The sequence below is a fragment of the Strongylocentrotus purpuratus genome, unplaced genomic scaffold (assembly GCF_000002235.5).
Source record: "Strongylocentrotus purpuratus isolate Spur 01 unplaced genomic scaffold, Spur_5.0 spur5_scaffold_3, whole genome shotgun sequence".
Taxonomy (NCBI): domain Eukaryota; kingdom Metazoa; phylum Echinodermata; class Echinoidea; order Camarodonta; family Strongylocentrotidae; genus Strongylocentrotus; species Strongylocentrotus purpuratus.
The window spans coordinates 18,907,560-18,927,686 of NW_022145609.1; the positions used below are offsets into that span (position 1 = coordinate 18,907,560).

The 20,127-nt window shown below is 37.5% G+C and overlaps 1 protein-coding gene across 1 annotated transcript in view; it reads right to left on the reverse strand.

Moving 5' to 3' along the window:
- Positions 1-1,556: 1,556 nt before the first annotated feature.
- The window catches only part of LOC115928430, a 28,194-nt gene continuing 9,623 nt past the window's right edge, over positions 1,557-20,127 (reverse strand). The window contains exons 2-11 of the mRNA XM_030995575.1: positions 14,859-15,194; positions 14,180-14,512; positions 13,653-14,027; positions 13,034-13,093; positions 8,497-8,724; positions 7,267-7,497; positions 6,656-6,949; positions 6,084-6,161; positions 5,499-5,735; positions 1,557-4,109 (exon numbers count right to left, since the gene is read on the reverse strand). Coding sequence (XP_030851435.1) covers positions 3,673-4,109; positions 5,499-5,735; positions 6,084-6,161; positions 6,656-6,949; positions 7,267-7,497; positions 8,497-8,724; positions 13,034-13,093; positions 13,653-14,027; positions 14,180-14,512; positions 14,859-15,194 — 2,609 coding nt within the window. The 3' untranslated portion in view covers positions 1,557-3,672. The remainder of the gene's footprint in view (positions 4,110-5,498; positions 5,736-6,083; positions 6,162-6,655; positions 6,950-7,266; positions 7,498-8,496; positions 8,725-13,033; positions 13,094-13,652; positions 14,028-14,179; positions 14,513-14,858; positions 15,195-20,127) is intronic.

Genomic DNA, 20,127 nt, shown 5'->3' on the forward strand with positions numbered 1-20,127 from the left:
TAGATGATTAATAACTTCTAACTGAATATAATCATTTCATTTTTCTATGATCGTTAGTATTAACTAAACGTATATATCTATTGTTATGCATTTGTAATGATTTGATAACGAGATGTAAACATGAAAAGGGCTATGTTTATCATACATTTCATTCATGTTAAAAGTAATTTAATTTCAATATCTTGCAATATTGTGTTGATTTATATATATTATTATTCCGTTAATATTTGTGGTGCATTGAATGAACAATAAACTATATTTCAAAAACAAAAAAAGCATATCACCCGAAAATGAAATGTAATTTGATTTGTATGTTGCACAAGAACCGAAACGTATAATCCCTTATTGAAGCTACATAACATTTCGCTAGCTCGCAATATTTGAGATCCGGATTTTGGGGGTAAGAGGCCCTCACGGCCCTAACGCAAAAATATGCCAGTATATGTCTACGTATATACTGTATACGAGGGATGTAAAACACATCCTATTTGATGAATGGTGGATTGGGGTGACGCGAAACTCCATAAAGGATACCGTGACTATACAAAAAGCGCTGATCTCACTATGAATATGACTGACAAAGAAAGCGGACAAAATATACAGTTCCTCAGGTAGACAAAGGAACATCCCTTTACTGCTATTATGTAAAAATGTGTAGAGCAGGTGTCACATGCATATTCACCTTTTTTACATAATAGCAGTGAAGGGATGTTCCTTTGAAGGGATGTTCCTTTGTCTACCTAAGGAACTGTATATTTAGTCCGCTTTCTTTGACTGTCATGTTCATAGTCTCTAGCATAATATGCTAGATCAGCGTTTTTTTGTTGTATACTAACGACTGGTGAACCCCTCTCTCATGACTGAGCCCAGGCTACGCCACTCTCCTGAGTGTGCATAATCTGATGACATTATAGCATAGGCAAGCATGACTTTGAACTGTGGTTGGCGTTTCTAAACTAATTTCTGTCCAGTTTAAAGTGACAACAGAAAGATTATTTTACTAAGTCCAAAAATCAGAATCAGGTAATGCACATCCTCATGAAGATGTTCCATTAGAATATACTATAGAGCATGTGAATGCAATGAAACTTTGCTTTTCTTTTCTCGATTGCATCCACATTAAGAAATAGTTAATGTTTCGTATATTTAGCACTTATATAAATATCCCCTCTCTCTCTCTCTCTCTCTCTCTCTCTCTCTCCTTCCCTCCCTTTCCTCAACCCTCTCTCACTCTCCCTAATTATGTATGACGTGTATGTAGTTAGCTAAATATACTGTTTTCCGATTATCCCTATTGCCTGTCATGATCTCATCATTTTCCCGTTTTATCCTGTTTAGTAACTTCTGGAATATTTCTCTCAAAATACGATGATAATTATCATCGTTTCGGCAAGAACATGCAGTATTGGAAATAATGATTATGATAAACAACAATTTTCCAACAATATTCAAATGAAATTAAGCACATCATACCTTGAACCGTCCGTCATTATTCATAATCCAGATGCAATAATAATCAGGGATGTGGCCTTTGCCATACGTTAGCCACTTAGACATATTGGAAATTAGAAAGTTTAATTATTAATGGTATCATACTTTCAGCTACAAAAGGTGGAAATTCGCTTCCAAACATTTAAAAATCTGCAATATATAATATGTTTGTATATATTTGCTTTTTTTCTAACGTAAATGTTACATCCTAAGCCTGTTGGTAATATATTCAAGCTCATTGTCAGCTTCGATCCAGGAATAATATTGTTAAAAAATGCATTTGTTTTCGATATTATTTAGTTATAATGCTTTAATAATACATACCCTCATCAAACAAAATAAAATGAAATAATTATGATGAAATTTGGCATCCAGAGAAATTGGATTTGATAGCGAGTTTAGATAATGGGTCTTGACATCATTGATGAAGATTATGATTAAGTACATGCAGGGCCCTGTAACACTATTCACATACCTATAAACGACGACAAATATTGACAAACCTCTTAATTCTTAAGTTCCATAAAGCTATAGCATTTTGAAAATTGTGATGAATGTATCATTGATTATTCTCATTATGTATTATGCATAAAATAATATGATATCTTTAGCACATAAAAGAAAGCTTTGTGACAGAGCCCGTACTTCGATGAAATTACACTGTAAACAAATATGGAATACACAACTATTACAATAAAACATTATTAGATTGATGCAGTAAAAGTGGAAACGAGCCTATGACTTGTGATCATTATCGCAACTGAACTAAATCGTAAACAATAATTCCTTTATAGATACAGGTATATTTTATCATATTCACCCTTCCATCGCACAAAACCCTTTACAACTGATTTCTTGTTCAGAAGTCTGTAATTGGCTCGCTAAAACACATAACAGAAATTCATGTATTGTATTTAAGTTCCGCAGGCTGATGTTCACAAAGAATAAGAATGCCGTTAACAAATAAACAAAAATGGAAAATAAGGCGACATATGATATGTACAATATTATTTCTAAATGCTACAGCTACAGAGGATAATAACAAATAGATACAATTCATCATTACTGACAAACATAATAACGAATTGATGACGATTGTGATGAGAAAGAGGACCTGTTGACACAGATAGCATTCATAGTTATAAGCGACATCAAATATTTACAGACCTCTTCCTTTGTTAAAGTTAATTTCACAAAACTAAAGCATTTTCCAAAGTGTGATGAATGTATCATTGGTTACTCTCATTTTTTGTTCTGCACACAATAATATGTTATATTTAGCACATGAGAGAAATTATGCGACGGAGCCCTTACTTAAATGGAATTACACTGTAAAACAAACATAGAACACCAAAATATTACAATAAAAGCATAATTAGATTGATAAAATAAAAGTGGCAACCATTCTATGACTTGAGATCTTAATCTTAACTTAACTAACTATTACATGTATAGAAGTCTGTAATGGGTTCACTAAAAAACACGTAACATATTAAGTTTGTGTATTGTATTTAAAGTTTCACAGGCTGATATTCACTGATACAAAGAAAAGCGCAAACAAATAAACTAAAAAGGAAAATAAAGAGACACGTGTACAACACATCACTAGATGCTACAGCTTCAAATGGAGGGAGCTACTAATTACTGATAAACATAATAATGTAATGTTATTACCATTCAATTTGTTAACTCATAACAGAAAGAGTCTAATAACAATGAACAATCTAATGCGCATTGCAGATCAAAAATGTAAGGTCATGTTGCTATTGATAACTTACATTATATTATTTGTTTAGTGTCAAGCTATCTATCTCTGCCTCTATCTCTCTCTCTCTCTGTCATTCTGTATTTCATATATACATACAGAGTCCCAATATTTTTCTAGCATTCTGTTTGGAACGTAACCTATTACACTCAGGTTTGCAGTATATTGTCGATGGTTTACAAAAGTATAATTAAAACACCTGAGTAGAGACCTCTGACATGTATAAACTTATGATTATCATACGACAATTCAGCAACGCTCTCCCCTCCTACCAATCACCGTATAAAAGGCAAGCTTACTATAGTGGGCACTCTTCCCTTTATCTCTTGGGGGAGGAGCTCTAGATAGGGGAGGGTATACAATAGTAGAAGGTCCACACACAAAAAAATGCCAATGATACGCAAAGTCTGATCTATTTATGAAAACAACCCTGCAACCGATCGTTGCTCTATGATCATAATCTCACGCGCGAGATCTAGAAAACCATGCTCAACGAGCCGATCATTAAAATCCCTGTGATCAAGGAGCATATTTGACTCAGAGAGTTGGGACTCCATTGTTGACTTCGTCATGCGTGCTATCACGCCGCCACTGGGGACAGTCAACGTCTCGCCTGTTTTGACATGTTCTCTGCGGGGACGGGATTTCCGATAAATCTCCATTTCCGTTGTCCAATCTGCCACCCAGTCATATATCTGCTTGGAGATCATTTCGGAGGGTGTATTCGTAGGCCAGTATCCATCTGTTCCATTCAGTTTAAGTAGCTTCACAAGGTAGCTCAGTTGATCTTGATTTAATCCCGAAACCATATCTTCAATGAATGCGAGACTTGTCCTCTTTTTCATGTATTTGCCTGTCACATACGAATAAAGGCCATAATCGAGCATGTACGTTTCTTACAGATATTCATACAAATATGGGAAACAGACATGTACGTATATAATTCCCAACAACATATTTAGTTCTCTGTTTTAAGAACTCACTTTGATTTGAATTTCGCTACACAAAAAATTATACATTAGACCCTGCTACCCAAGATAAATATATGATAATCCATTCTCCACTTTGCTGACAAAGGTTGTAGCTGAAGGTAAACAACTTTAAAAGACCCGTCCTCGGCCCTCTCCCATCCTTTTCGTGAGCACTATTTGAGAAATGTGCTCGCTTTAACCTTCACCCTCCCCATCACAAATTACTGGTTCCACCATTAACATTTAATACCCATTGGAACCTACATAGATATTATTTCTAAGAGGGTAGTAATTTCTTTGTTTTCTATTTTCTTTTAACGTACCTCTTCAGCTTTACTATATACACTAGTACTGTTGGTCATAAAGGTGGAATAATTTTTTTTACCCAAATTTATGGAATCATTTTGACAATCATTTATTCCTTATAGATCTAGATAATGGTATACATTCTCAGATTTTATTGAATACTACTTTGCGAGTGTTTGTTTTGCGTGACTGCTTAAGCATGTGTTTGCTACCATGCTTACCAACTAGGGGACCTACGACCTTAAGCCATAACTGACAGTAATGAGGATTAATGCCTCACAAAATGACAGTACTATAGCTGATCGACACGGTTTTTACCCTGGGGCCTCACAGTAACGAGGACATTGCTTAGCCACTTAATCATGACTGTACACAGCGGGGGCTGAGGTACGGGGCCGCCCCCATTAATACAAAACAACAAAGAAAGTGCATTAAATTATCAATTATTCATTGCATTTTCCCCCGGTCCCCAACAGGAAAAATTCCACTGTAAGATTATTTTTTCTGTCGGGGATCGGGGCAAAATGCAATGAATTATTGATAAGTTATTGTATTTTCTTCGTTTTTTGGTATTTGTGGGGGCGGCCCCGTAGCCTAGCCCCCGCTGCGTACAGTCATGATTCAGTAGGTAAGCAATGGCCTCGTTACTGTGAGGCCCCAGAATCAAAACCGTGTCGATGTGCTATATTAGTGCCCTTTTGCGGGGCATTAATCCTCATTACTGTCAGTTATGACTTAAGGACGTAGGTCCCCTAGTTGATTACCATAGTAGCACACACATGCTTAAGCAGTCACGCAACACAAACACTCATAAATTTGTATTCAATGAAATATGCGAATGTATACTTTTATCAGATCTATTAGGAATAAATAATTGTCAAAATCATTCCATAAATTGGGGTAAAAATAATTATTCCACCATTATGACCAACAGTGTATTAGATATAAATAGCATATAGACTAACCTGCAGCTATTTCATCGGCGAGATCAGGCATCATGTTTCTCCGTATTTCATGAGCTAAGGCTGCACGATAGTTGAAAACCGACGGACGTGGCTTCTCTTTCCACATCTTCAACAGCGCATATGCTGTTAACGGGTGTGGGGTATCAAGATGCTCAGCTATGTCTTGAGCAGTCAGCTGTAGCACATTTTGAAGTGATTCGGAGATCCCTGGACCTTGAAGCATGCCAGAAGTAGCTTCTAAATGAAAAAATCAACAAGATCAACTTCTGTAACGTCATTATTAAACGTAATATTGAGTGCATTTGTGTGTATGAAATCAGTGACAACATGAAATTACGGATTCGACCATCCAAAGTTTTGGTTTGTTGTTGATGTTGTTGTGTTTGTGTTTGCTTGCGTGATACTTTTCTGAATTCCTCAAGTGTAAAAGTAAAATGCCTCGAAATATGTGCTTAATTGGTGAATTGATGAAAATTGATGGGAAAACCGTATCATCGGATCAGACCAAAATGATGTCGGATTGGATCATGAATGCATCAAACTATATTCCATAAAAACTTTATGCCTCAGCAGATATATTCTTACCTTGATCAGCAGGTTCTTCTAGGTTTTGATTTATTGCTTCCGAGATAGAACACAACTCCCCATAGCTCATGTCGTACTCTTGAAAATAAAAAAGGTACTTTGAAAAGGATATGATTTATCTTAAACGATATCAATGTAAATATTTGCGACAACTAGTTAATTTCGACTGTAACATTATCAGCAAATAATGTTATGAAATTAATATCAACTCTTGCTAGCCAACAAGTGGACAATTGTTTGATTGCTCGGTAGGTGGCTTGTATGTTTCAGAACTAGATTTAAATGTAATTGGGTGTTCCATGATCAAGCCTAACCATTTATTTTGAATTCCTATTTGTATTGTATTTGGATTTTGTTAAACGGTTGAATAAAATGAACTTGAACTTGAACTTGAAATTGGCGATCAAGGATTTTCATCTATTTCTATCTCTGGTTCCACTACGATCAATCAATATTCTTTGAATTATGTTACTACAAAATTAACATTATTATTGTCTCTTTTTTGCTGGGGGATCATTTGGTACCGTAAAATGAGGATATACATTGAAGATTCGTTATCAATATACTCTTACCTAATATTCCTGTAATAGAGATATCTGTATAGTGGTTCGCTATTTTACGGGAGAAGATTACTCGTTTATCCTCGTCCTTGGTGGATTCGAAGGGTTCGAAGGGATCAATGAGTAACTTGATGGTTCCAATCTCAAGGTGTGAAGGATCGAAGGCGGGTCGATATGATACCAGTTTAGTGGCATTGATACCCAGCTGTTTAGCTATAGGATAGAGATCATGCATGAGCAGATGAAAAGCCATATCAACGAGCTCCGCTTTGTAGATATATGGTCTTCTGAAAGTTGGCAGCAACCCTTGAGATTATAAAAAGACAACCGGAATTATGATTACAGGCCACGCACAAAATGTATGTTCCTTAGCTTTTATTACTAAAAAATGTTTCATGCAACTTGACGACTCAATCCTAAGTCAAGCAGTGATTGTAAATGAAATAACATTGTATTAGTAGTGATGTGACAAAAAATAAATTAATTTAACTCTGAATTTGCAAGGAAATTCTAATTTATATTACGATTGCATGCATTGATACAAATCTTAATAAACATTTATTCATTTGTAGAGATTGTTATTTTTAAGAAGTAACATTGAAAAAGGTATGTGGGTAAGATACCTCCTAGGTTGTTTGATTCGAAGACTGGAGCAAGTTGCCTGTATTTATCAACTAAAGATTTATTTAACACATTGGTTCTCCATTTATGTAGACGTTCGAACCGTTTCCCTTCGTCATTAGCATCATCGTTTTTGCAGTCAATGTTTAGTTTCTTGCAGATTTCCTTCATTGATTCTTGTGTGAGATGACGTGAAATCGTTTTCAGTTCCTCGTTAGAAGGCCAGTCATCAGCTATGATACAATATAAAATTAATACTAAAGTAAAGGTAACAAAAGAGTCTTTTTTCCACATTCAACACACTGCAAAATTAGGGTGCAATTGGGATGCGGATTTTTACCCACCTACGCGTATTTGGCAGAGGGTGCTGATCTGCTCCTTTTAGGGTGCAATAACTGATGGGCGGCGTAAATGTGCACCCTTGTGGGTGCGAGATATTGGAGGGTGCGAAATATGCACCCGGTGTAGTCTGTATCAAGGCCTAATAATAAACAAATAATAATTTAAAGTTGAATATGTCCTCAAGTTTGTGTCGATATCCAAGAACAAGATTAAACATGTTAAAAAATAAAAAATGTATTTTTAACTTTTCCATAATATTATGATTATACAAAAAGCAATGAGCTCAATATCATTTGATATCATCGGACTTTGTCTTTTTTTAAGGGTAGACCAGCCATCCTAGGTGATTTCATCAACCAGTCATTGGCTCAATCGGTAAGGTCAGCGTAGAATAGTGGGTTCGAAATCCAGTAGTATTCCTTCGGATCTTTGCCTTTTAAGAAAAGCAACAAATAATCAAAGTTTAATTGGTTTTGACCTCTTTGCACGCCGCTTTGAAAAATTAACAGGATGGCTAGCCTAGGTTTAAAAAAAAAAAGATGCAAGCGAACTCGACGTCTACGTCTAAGGGTGCACATCTTCTCCCGCTAGGGGGCAAGTTTGCACCTAAAAGTAGGTTGAAGAATTGCACCCTAAGGGGTGCTGCTTTTGTAGCAAATGTCTGCACCATAAGGGTGCACATCTGCTCCCTCTAGGGGGCAAGTTTACACCTAAAAGTAGGGTAGGAAATGTCTGCACCATAAGGATACACGTATGGTCGCTCTACGGTGCAAGTTTGCAACCCAAATTGGGGTCCAATTCTTCACCCTACCTTTAGTTGCAAACTTTATCGGAAGGAGTTGTGTTCTGTACATCAACTTTCTATGTTGCTGTAGAAGTTTTAGTGTTACCTGGCTCATTTTCTTTGTCGATCATTTCTTCGACTCTTGTAGATATAGTACGTTCTCTCACATCGGTCATCATTTGGTGAGTATTGAAAAGAGCAGTCCTGTTTTCTTTGATTATTTTCTCAGTCTGAATGATGGCAGATGTCGGCCCTATAAGGTTACATATTATCCTGTAGTGCTGCATCAGTTTATCATTCACACGTTGTTCAAGTGCCTTTACTTCTACAATATCTATTAAAAAAATGAAAGTCACATGTTAAATTTGTCAAAATGACACTGTGTCAGAGTAAACAATATGAGTTTTCCCCCTTAAAGCGCATACATCTTTTTTTTTCGGAAGTAAGAGGTGAGGCAGCATTTTATACAAATATAAAACAATTAAATAGAGTGGTTCATATTCAACGATCTTAATAATAATTCATTAGCGTTTTATTCAGTTCAAAATCTGTGTGGTTAATTTTATTTTCTTGGGGTGAAATGTGGTGTCACCTTGTCAGCATTTATGTTTGGCGTTACTAATTGATTGCTCCCTCGAAACAATGCCCCAAATTCAGGAATATATAACAATGACTTGTAATCATCTCCCCCCTTTTAACTGGATTCATGTCAGTAGAGGAGCTATCTGATATGGGTAACACTAGGCAAGCCTATATATGCGATGTGCGATGTGACAGTACTACACATGTCTTAACCCCAGGGAGTGGAGATTGTGCACACAGTGTGTGCGGGCAAGCACTGAATCCAATGACCGGGGTAATAGTATATTTGTAAAGCGCTTAGAGACATTTGTATTAATCGCTAAATAAAAATTAAATATTATTTTTATAATTATTAAGCTGCCGCAAGCTTATCCACTGTAGCGTTATCAATACAAATTGTTTGTCTCTAATAAGTTTAAAGTGGGAACGATATTTGAATTACAATTTACCAGCTGTATTGATACCAAAATATAACGTGATATTCCGTTTCAGACCTGTTCGTCTGAAATACTTTCAATATAAGAATTGAAATATCATTTCGTTTTTAATTAAACAACTATTTAGGATGAAAATTGTAAACAATGCAAAATTTTCATTTTGTAAAAAAGAAATTGAAGATATGGTACATTTATTTTATGAATGTGAGATCAGTATAAAGATCTGGAATGAATCCTCAAACTGGATTTATGAAAGAACTCAAATTTGAATCTTGTTCAATTTACAAAATATAATTTTGGATTTGAAGATAAGAGAAACGATGCCCTAAATTGCATTATTATATTAATCAAACAACAGATGTTTATTTGTAAACTGAATAGCATTGTTCCGCTTTTTGAATATGTTGAAGAAGAAAGTTTTACAAAAGTATAAAGATGGGAAATATATTGTACGTCTATTTAGAATGTAAAGACATGTTTCTGTAAAGTGGCACTTGCTACAATTGTTGTTTGTATAGAAACGTTTTTTTTTTATGTGCTTAAACAGGCACATATATTTGATGTTTTTTTTGTGTGGAGATTGTTAATAAATAGCCTGTGGAGGGCTAAAAAATTAGAAGATTTTTTTTTTGTTGAAAACTCACAATTGTAATAACATGTTAAATAGGTACCTGGCAGGTTTAATTGGTTGAAATGCACCGTGTGCTGGATACGGCTGCCAGACTTAAATCTAGGGTAATAATATCCAAACTTCTTTCGAATCGTATCGGGACGTTAAATTATGATGTGATTTGTGCTATACACGAATAATTTATTTAGTCAGCGTAGCAGAGCACCTATTGATTTCGTCAGAATCTAATGGTTCTTTTCCTATTCTTTCTGAATGGATTTGTTTTCGCTTCATATCTCATGAATACAGCTGACATAAATGACAATGGAATGTTTAAGACATGTGCCATATGCATGATTAGTGATCTTACAGGGCAAGTCCACTCCAAAAATATCTGACTTTCAATAGAAGCAGAAAGATCAGACAAACCAATCAAAAAAAGTTTGAGCAAAATTGGATAATAATAAGAAAGTTATGAATTTTTAATGACATGAACAACTTTGAAAATCACAAGACAAATTGGTAACTTATTCACGAGTCTGTAACGTAATGTCCTTAATATCCACTAATTAATTTCTATATATTGATAATATAAATTTCCTATTTTCCCCCTTAGGATCTTTTTTTTCACGCCAGCATCCAAATTAGATTAATAGTAATATGTTTTTCTGAGGATAATATAGAGTATTTTTTCCAATTAAATCATAAAAAAAATGTGAATTTTGATAAACTATTTATATAAAAATCAATAATTATGAATATACAATATTCAGAAAATAGTATAAAATGTTCATAGTTCATAAAAGATTTTGTGAAATGTAATGCACGCAATATGATACAAATCATAAAACCTGGGCAAAGGCATGGGGAAATCAAGTTTTGGGGGATAAAAAGAGAAATTAAAAGAATTAAACTATATAAAGCAATTGATAAATAGTGAGGACATGACGTCACAAACTAATAACCAAATTGGCAATTTGTGTAGTGATTTCCAATGTTCTATAGTTTTACATACCCTTTCAAAAATTCATAACTTTCTTATTAGTTTTTTTCCGATTTTGCTCAAACTTTTTTTGATTGTTTTGTCTGATTTTTCTGCTTCTATAAAAAGTAAGTTATTTTTGGAGTGGACTTGCCCTTTAAAGAAGATTTTTTTTTCTTCATTACTGATGCGTGACGTAATATCGGCGCCATTTCGTTAAAATTTTGTTATCATTGACAATATTTCTGGACGATATTTGATATGCATAAACTTGACATCACGGGTAAACTTTCCATACCATTGTCCGTCCGTGCATCGTGATGGACGCGTACGCAATCGTCACAAATTTAAATTGGTCAAAATGCCTATTGGACCAATTCACTACACGTTTCACATCTTTTTGAACGTTTAACAATTTTGCGCGCGCGGACGGAGACTGTAAAATTTGCCTCAATTATGGTTTCCCTCTTGTACGTACTATTTCTCATTGGGCTTGTGTTATATTTCCGTCATGAGTAGCAATTTATAAATGATATGACATGGTGGTATGTGGGAATACCCCTTTCACATATATAAGTGTAAACAAGCGCTTAACCAAGCCTGTATCTCATGGGTCGAGCAAGGGATAGTAGTCCAATTAGAAACAGACCCACATAGAAAATGTATGTTACTATTTTAAATGGATATAGAGCATAAATTGATTTCTATAATCGGCATGTGACTAAAGGTTGATGACTAAAGGTTAATATATTGTATATCCTTAACTATTAGGCTACAATACATAATCTAGCTAACTTATATTAGTAATTTCCGAGAAAGGAAATTGGAGTGGTCTGATTTGTATAATAATCGAGCAATTTAAACGTTTTGGTGTTTTCTTTCACAAATATGGCAGAAACAATTTTCTCTTTAGTTTATTTATTTCTGTGGAACTCTAAAAGCAAAATTTACGAAAAATTTAATTAGCTACCAGTGTCAAAATTTTATTTTTTAGGCGATTCTTCTTCTTCTTCTTCTTCAAGATAATCTGCCTCCTTCATTACTGAAAATTATTGCAGATGCCGTATACTCGGCATGATTGGGGTGTGCAGGTGGATCATTACACCGGGGTTTCCCCCTACACTTATAGAAAAGTGCAATGGGTTCTTAACGTGCAAGGGTGGTGACTCTCCTGTACACGGGGCCTCCATTTAACGTCCTATTCGAGGGACGGAATGTTTTCCACTCGACATACCCTGCGTCTATTAACAAGGGAAGGGGCACGTTAACACACAACGCAGACTTCAGTCATCCGCCTCGGTGGGAGTCGAACCCGGAATCTTTGGTTCGACAGGCAGACGCTTTACCGACTGAGCCAACTCGCCTCCTCTTAATGATGTTTCACTATTAAAGCCTAAAAAATGTATCACATTTGCTCTACGGCTAGGATACGGCGGCCGTAACCCCCCGAAATCGAGAAATACTTGCGGTGGCCCCCGGGTCACCCTAGGGCGTATCCCTATCTTTACAGGCCGTACGGGTCGCCGTGGGATTATAACGCAGAGTTATAACTGTATTCATTTCTAGTTTTGCCGTAGCGATTAGACACGCCGTAGCCATGCCGTAGAGCGGTTCCAGGGTTTACGTACGTCGGCCGTACGGTAGCCTTGCATTTGTATATACTCCAGGGGTGAAGCGGCAGCATGAGTCTGGCCGCACGGTGGCCGTATGGTCCCCCTTCGGCCGCCTTGAGGGCAACTTGTGGCTACCTTACGTCTGCCATAATATTTGTCAGAAAGGAACGCCATTAAGGACCTACTTCAAAGGCCGAACGGCAGTCCAAAATGTTGTGTCTCCACAAACTCAAAATACGCCATGCGGCTACCCTAACATAATGTGACCGCTACCGTATGTGACGGTGGGAAAGCTGCGGCGGTCCTATAATTGCTATTGGCCGTAGATATTTTAGACCGCACGGCCGCCGCAGCAAATGTAACCTAGGCATTACTTGCATTTTGCACCATTAAACAAATAATACTACCAAATAACTTACGGTGTGCCCTTCTCCAAAAAAAATAAGCCACTGAAGTGATGAGTATCAATGCAGCAAACACTGAACAAATGAAACGATATGAGGATAACAATGAGAAACACATAACTGTTGTAGCAAGTTTGCATGCTATATTGACCTTCTCGTAATAAATATTTCTTATTAAAACAAGGTTTAACTTCATTGAAATCTTGATAATGTAATGGCAATTTAGTAAAATCCGATTCGATAAAAAATTGCTCCGTTAACATTTCTAAAGTAAAATTATAAAGAAGATATAAATACAAAGCTGCGCATATCAGTATTATTTACACATGTTCAAGGTACTGTTTCATGTTAAACATAAGTACATAGCCTTCACGAGATTCCATGGCACAATAGTTGCAATAATATTTATGTATGTATACGTGAATATTGAATTTGCTTTTATACTAATCTTTTAAGCTTTCACTCTAAATTGTTTTTGTTATCTTCCAGATAGTTTTCGACCATTTTCCATAGCAAGGTTATTGGTTACTGAGTTAGCCTGTTCTCAACCATGGCTTCGTGTTTACACGTTACATATACATTTTGTTGGATTCTTTTAAATTAATATTCTGAATGTCCAGTATTTTCAACTTACAACCTAAGATTGTCATCAGATTCATCAGAGCTGTTGAATTCCCTGGTTCGTCGCCTTGGAGTAGGACAGATGTTGATTTATTTGCATTAGTTCCTGGAATACTGGAAGCCACACATGTATACAATTCTTTGTTACCCCTGGTGGCAATGGTGATGGTTTTGTTTTTCGTTCCGTCGATGTTATCCCATTCTCTTTTATCTGATGGCTCCAGTGCTCTGGATCCATATATAAAGACAAGATTGATAGAGGGGTAGTACTTCGCCGCTTGGCATGTTAGAGTCGTTCCAGATTTGGCGACCAGGGTGCAGTAGTTTGAGTCATGCTGTTCAGCGTTCAGACATTCCTGGATGGTCGGAAATGGTTCCAGAGGCTGGGCTAAATTTGAAATATAAGAAATGGTTTGTCACATTGTCCTCCAAATACTTTAAGATTCAATTGTAGAAATTTATAAACGAATCAACTTAGTCAATAATACTTTAACGTAATAATGAACATTCTTCATGGGTTTTCCAATGATGAATACTTACCAATCACATTGGCAAATGTGTGATTACGGAAGGATAGCCCGGTATCATCGGTCACCTCACAAACATATAGACCTTCGTGATGGACCTGTACCTCCTTGATGACCAGCGAGTAATCTTGGGTAATGTTATACGTGCCGTCGTCGTATCCAGCTCCACTTCTTTCAGCAACCCCTTGGTTGTTTTCAATTACAACAAAACTTCCATTTGCTGAAGAAGTAATTCCTTTTTTCCAAGACACTCTTCTGGCCTTGATGTGAACAGTGCATTGCAGGATACCATATGTGGATTGACGCAGCTGCAGAGTGACTTGTGGGTTTGTTGTGATTACAGTATCTGAAGGAAGAACAATGATAGCCAAAGTTTATCAGAGCAAATGCTAGAAAAGACATATTTGTTGATGACGGAAAATAATATCTACCAAAGTACAATAATATTAACCTATAATCATAGTTGAACAGGAATATACGGATTGGGAAAAGGGAAATATACAGATTTTAAAACATTATACTGTATATGCTTCTGAGAGATATCAAAACCTATAACATAAGTTGTAAAGATTTACAATGTAAAGTCATTAGTTTTAGGTATAGGTTGTAGGTTTTTTGAACCAGTACTTATCAAAATTGTTCTTGTTTACATCCATAATTTGTTTAAATATATTTTCTTCAAAATAACCTACCTGCAACTAAAATATCAGTGTAGTTTTTAATCAAAACTCCCTTGTAGTTTACAACTGTGCAGTGTATTCGTCCAGCATCTGCCGTGGATACATTGTTGATGATCAGGGAATAATTTTCGCCGAGGTCGCAACTTCCATCATCATATCTTGGACCTAATACTTCTCCAGCAATCCAAGAGACCATGGTTCTTAGATCATCAAGGCCCCTTTTCCAGTAGACTGCCAATGGGTCTCCATGGAAGCGACATGTAAGAACACCTTGTGCACCTCGAACCAGCGTCTTCTTGACTTCAGTGTAAACCAGACCATCTGGAACTACCTGGGATGATTTTGTACCTGCATCAAACAAAATATGGAGTAACATATCCGTAGTGGATCGATTCATTGTTCACAATTTCATGAAGACAAAAAGATCGAAGAGTATGAGATTCGGTAGGCCTTGCCTATAGTGAGTATTACATATTTTTCAAAGTGAAATACGGGCTAAATCTTTGCTCTTCATGTTTATATTTATTCCCCAAAACCTTTGCGAAACATATTCATGGCTGACTTTGTTTGTGAGGAGAAAGATTCAAAACAAAGAAACAAAAATAAAAGGTCACAATCTCAAATTTGATCACTGATTGCACTTTTGAAAATTCCTGAAGAGTTGATACTGTGCATAGTTTACTGTAAAGTAGGCATATAACTGTATCGCAGAACTAGGTGTCCTTGAGAAAGCTTAACAGGCCATTAATAAAACATCCAAATGCTTTAATAGAATTATCCGTCATAAGTCTTTGAGGTATATAAAGTGTTGCCTTTTTTGACACTTTAACTATTGTAATAGGAGACCACAATACTGAATAATGATCGGACAATGCATTGTTCTTTTGGGGTAGTTTCCGGGGGGTAATTTCCTGGGTGGTGATTGTCCAGGGGGTAATTGTCCTGATACGATCGTAGGCTATTGATCTTTTTGGCAGTCTATCTCGTAGACTGTCGGTCTACCGAAATGTTCGGATTTGCCCTCTTTATCAGGGATTGCTACTTCAATAAAATTCTGCTGAAATTCGAAGCGTAGAGTGCAAAGTAAACGTTTAAGTTTCCGTTAGGGACAAGGGTGCCTGCGTTTTAACGGGCCTTGGACCTTTGGTTTAATTCGGTTTCATGAGCATGTTGAACGAGTAAAAGACTGAGATACAGCAGTACTCGTTTCATCCCATTACCGCGGCTAACAGTAATTGGACGTAGGTTTGGCGATGTAACACTGGAAATGACAACTGCCTTTTTAAATAATTCACTCATTATGTGAGATGGGTGAGGGGGTGGCGAACTTGTGATTCACCTGGGTTAATCTTACTGCACATTATAATACAGATGTGTAAAAGCTGATGGTGGTTCCAGGCGCGGATCAATGAATTCTGCGGGGGGGGGGGGGGGGGGCTAAATCTGAAATTATGCGAGCCAAATATTGGTACGTAATGGTGACCAGCAGTGACGTAATAGGGGGTGGGTCAGGGAGGGACTAGTTCCCCTCTCCCTCCTCTGCGAAGCGCAGAAGGTTTGACGTTTCATTAAATCATTAAAGAAAGAAGACGATTCGTTGTACCGTTCTCATCTCTTAATCCTCGTCTGAACCCAGTTTACCCCCCCCCCCCCTCCTGCGCGAAGCTTTCATGGTTCATTAAATCATTAGAGAAAGAAGACGTTTCGTTGTACCGTTCTCGACTCTTAATCCTTGTCTCAATTCAGCCCCCCCCCCCCTCCCTCATGAGCGAAGCGCGGAAGCCTCGACGTTTCATTAAATCATTTACACAGAAAGAAGGCGATTCGTTGTACCGTTCTCGACTCTTAATCCTTGTCTCAATTTAATCCCCCCCCCCCCCCCCTCCTGCGCGAATCGCGGAAGCCTTGACGTTTCATTAAAGTATTAGAGAAAGAAGATTGTTGTGACAGTTGCACTTAAATACTTTATCACCCAAGTCATTTGTTTATAGTACTATTGATGCATGACATGAATACACATATATTTGTAATAACACTTCCTCAGGCAAGGTGCCTAGTATAGCGCCATCTATTGATATTCACTTGATATCAAACATTCAGAAGGCTACAAGAACATGGTTGTGTTGAGGTCCAAGAATCCCCTTTTTGCCAGAGCATCAAGGAGATTTCAGTTCTAAGTTTGTCATTATGTCAAGCAAGAGGTTAGTTTTGTTATATATTGAATGTATTTCTATGAATTGTCGAAACATAAAGTGTAAATTGGTGTGTATGTTTTGAACTTCTTACTGAGAGATGTTCATGTTAGTATGCAATGTAATGTCAGACATGCAAGCCCATGCAGTTATGATATAATGTCTTTTGACTTTATATAAAGAACAGTGATAACTAGTGAAGATATTGTTAAATACTTTGAAGATTATTTTGAGAGTGCTGAAGCACTAAGTAGAGATTTGAAGTTTCTAATTGTTTAGCTCATCGATTCAAGCTATATTGAAATCTAGTTCTGACATTTGTAGTGTGAGTTTGTATTTGTGTAAAGCCAGTTAATGCAGATGGACTAGAATAGCGACTGGGGTATTTTTAATGAGTTATAAAGATCATGACACAATGTACATTATTTAATGAGTTTCTCAAAGAGACTGTGTTTATTGCTATAGTGATGATGCTATGATGTACTTTTATTTATGATTCTTTATCTATGATTTATCCACAGTTTTCACGGAATATACTGGTACGGAATTTCATGGAATATACTGGAATTTCACGGAATGAAACAAAATGGAATGGTTTCTTCGATCATTAAAGCTATACGAATTCCTGTAGAAGCCTTTGTTACGACTTTTGATTTGTTGTCGACCTCGCTGCAGCCACAGTGAAAACTCTTCTGTGTGATGACATTAGATCGAGCAAAGTGGTTCATTCCTAGAAGTGAATCTTCCATCACTAGCTAGAGACCGTCATCATGTCTGAAGGAGAAGAAGCGAGCAAAAGGGATAGAAGGCCCACAGAGAGAGGTATAAAGCGGATGTCGCTGTAAAGTCATGGAAAATTGCCATTCGACGTTGGAGTAGAATGGCAAATAAGCATCGTCAGCTTATTGTAAAAGACGACATCCAAGCTGAGGTGATCAAAGAATCCCGCAACAAAGTACAGGAAGCTATGGACAAAGCCATTGTTGTACAACAAGAGCTCGCTGATTTAGATCCTTCAGCAAATATCGAAGATGATGGTGAAGACAGGCTTGATAAAATGGAAGAGGAGCATTCATCCCTGATGAGAGAGACCATGCGAATCATTATCCAGTTAAAAGGTGGAACTCACGCTTCAAAGTCTGGTTCCCGCTCAGCAAAACCAAGAGTTCGAGATTGGGTCAACGAACAAGCACCCGTCTCTCCCATGGAGCCTGCAACCAAGAAAGATGATGAAATAAGTCATCAACCAGCAGATAAGCCCAGCAATGAAGATGTTCTCGCCAACAGTTTTAAGGAGCTGCTCTGCTTAAACAGGCTACCTCTTCCGGAGCCCGGACATTTCTCAGGCAATCCGCTTGATTATACATCATGGAAGAGAAGCTACGACGCCTTAATCGAGCATCGAGGAATTCCCATCAAAGTAAGGTTCTACTTTCTTTTAAAGTACCTTACTGGTGAGCCGAGATCCCTTGTTCAAGGTTATTCCATGATCGGAGATGCTGCAGGATACAACGAGGCAAAGAAGGTATTGGAGCAGAGATATGAAGATCCATTTGTGGTATCCAATGCCTATCGTGATAAGCTAGACTCCTGGCCAAGAGTGGGTTCCAGAGATGCATTTGGTCTAAGGAGACTTGGAGACTTTTTGAAGCAGTGTGACACAGCTTCGAAGTATGTTCATCATTTAAGCCATCTTGATGATGAACGAGAAAAGCGGAAGCTTCTGATGAAACTCCCAGATTGGTTGGTCGTGAAATGGAGCAGGAACGTCGTTCACTGGAGGCGAGAGTGGGGACATTCCCACCCTTTTCTGTTTTCACCGACTTTATTGAAGAAGAAGCTATAGTAGCTTGTGACCCTGTAACCTCTCTACAATATCTGCAGACCTCAAATGAAAGAAAGAAATCAGCTACTTCCAGCTTTATGCAGACAGAAACCCATCAGAATCAGAGAGATGGCTCTGCTGAGAGAGAGACTCTTTCATGCACCTTCTACAATGGTCGACATCACCTCACTGAATGTTCATCCTTCATTTCAGAGACGATGCAGAAGAAAAGAAAAGTTGTTATGGATAATGGACTCTGTTTCGGCTGCCTTAAGAAGAGACATATATCAAGGAGATGCACGATGCATGCTATTCATGCAGAGGGAATCATCCTACTGTTCTACATAATGATCAGTGGAAGGAAAGACGACAGGATGCTACAAACAGAGAAAGGGATAACATGGAAACCTTGGATTCAACATCCTATGCATCAAATTCTGAATCCAGTCATTCTACAAAGTCAACAATGAGCGTTCCAGTGTGGCTGTCTCATGAGTCCTCCGACAAGGATAAATTACTAAGGAGAAGATGGGAATTAAAGGAACAGAGGTAAACCGGCTACTCTCTACCATGACCAAGGCGAATGAGAGACTTGCAAGTGAAAAGGTGACTGGTCTTCAGGTGAAAGCATTCAATGACTCCACGAAGATCATCAGCCTTCCTCCTACCTTCACGAGAGACATCATGCCAGCAGATCGACATCACATTCCTACTCCTGACATGGCAAGATCCTTCCGACATCTGTTCAGGATTGCTGACATGATAGCTCCTCTTCAAGATGTTGAAATAGGACTCTTGATCGGCTACGACTGTGTCAAGGCTCTTGCTCCACGCGATGTTATCCACTCTCCTGATGATAGAGGTCCATATGCAATCCAGACGGATCTGGGATGGAGCATTGTTGGCACAGTAAATGCAGGGTACGCCGATAGTCACAACGATCCTTTGGGTGTGAGCCATCGTACAACAGTACGATTTGTGCCTGATGAGGTACAGCTAAAAAGAAGTCGATCAGAGGCGATCCTCACTCATTCAGCGAGCATGAAGTAAGAGACGACTTTGCTGTCTAACAACTTTGGTTTGAAACAGATAGCAATAGACATGGCATAAGTGATGGGTCAAAATGCAGCCAAGTTAATTCAGCAAGACATTTATGTTGATGATGGGTTGAAAGCAGTAGCAACAGAAGATAGAGCCAATGAAGTTAAAGAATTGAATCTTCTGCATGATCATCTCCCCTTCGAGAGAGCGATTGGGGTCCAAT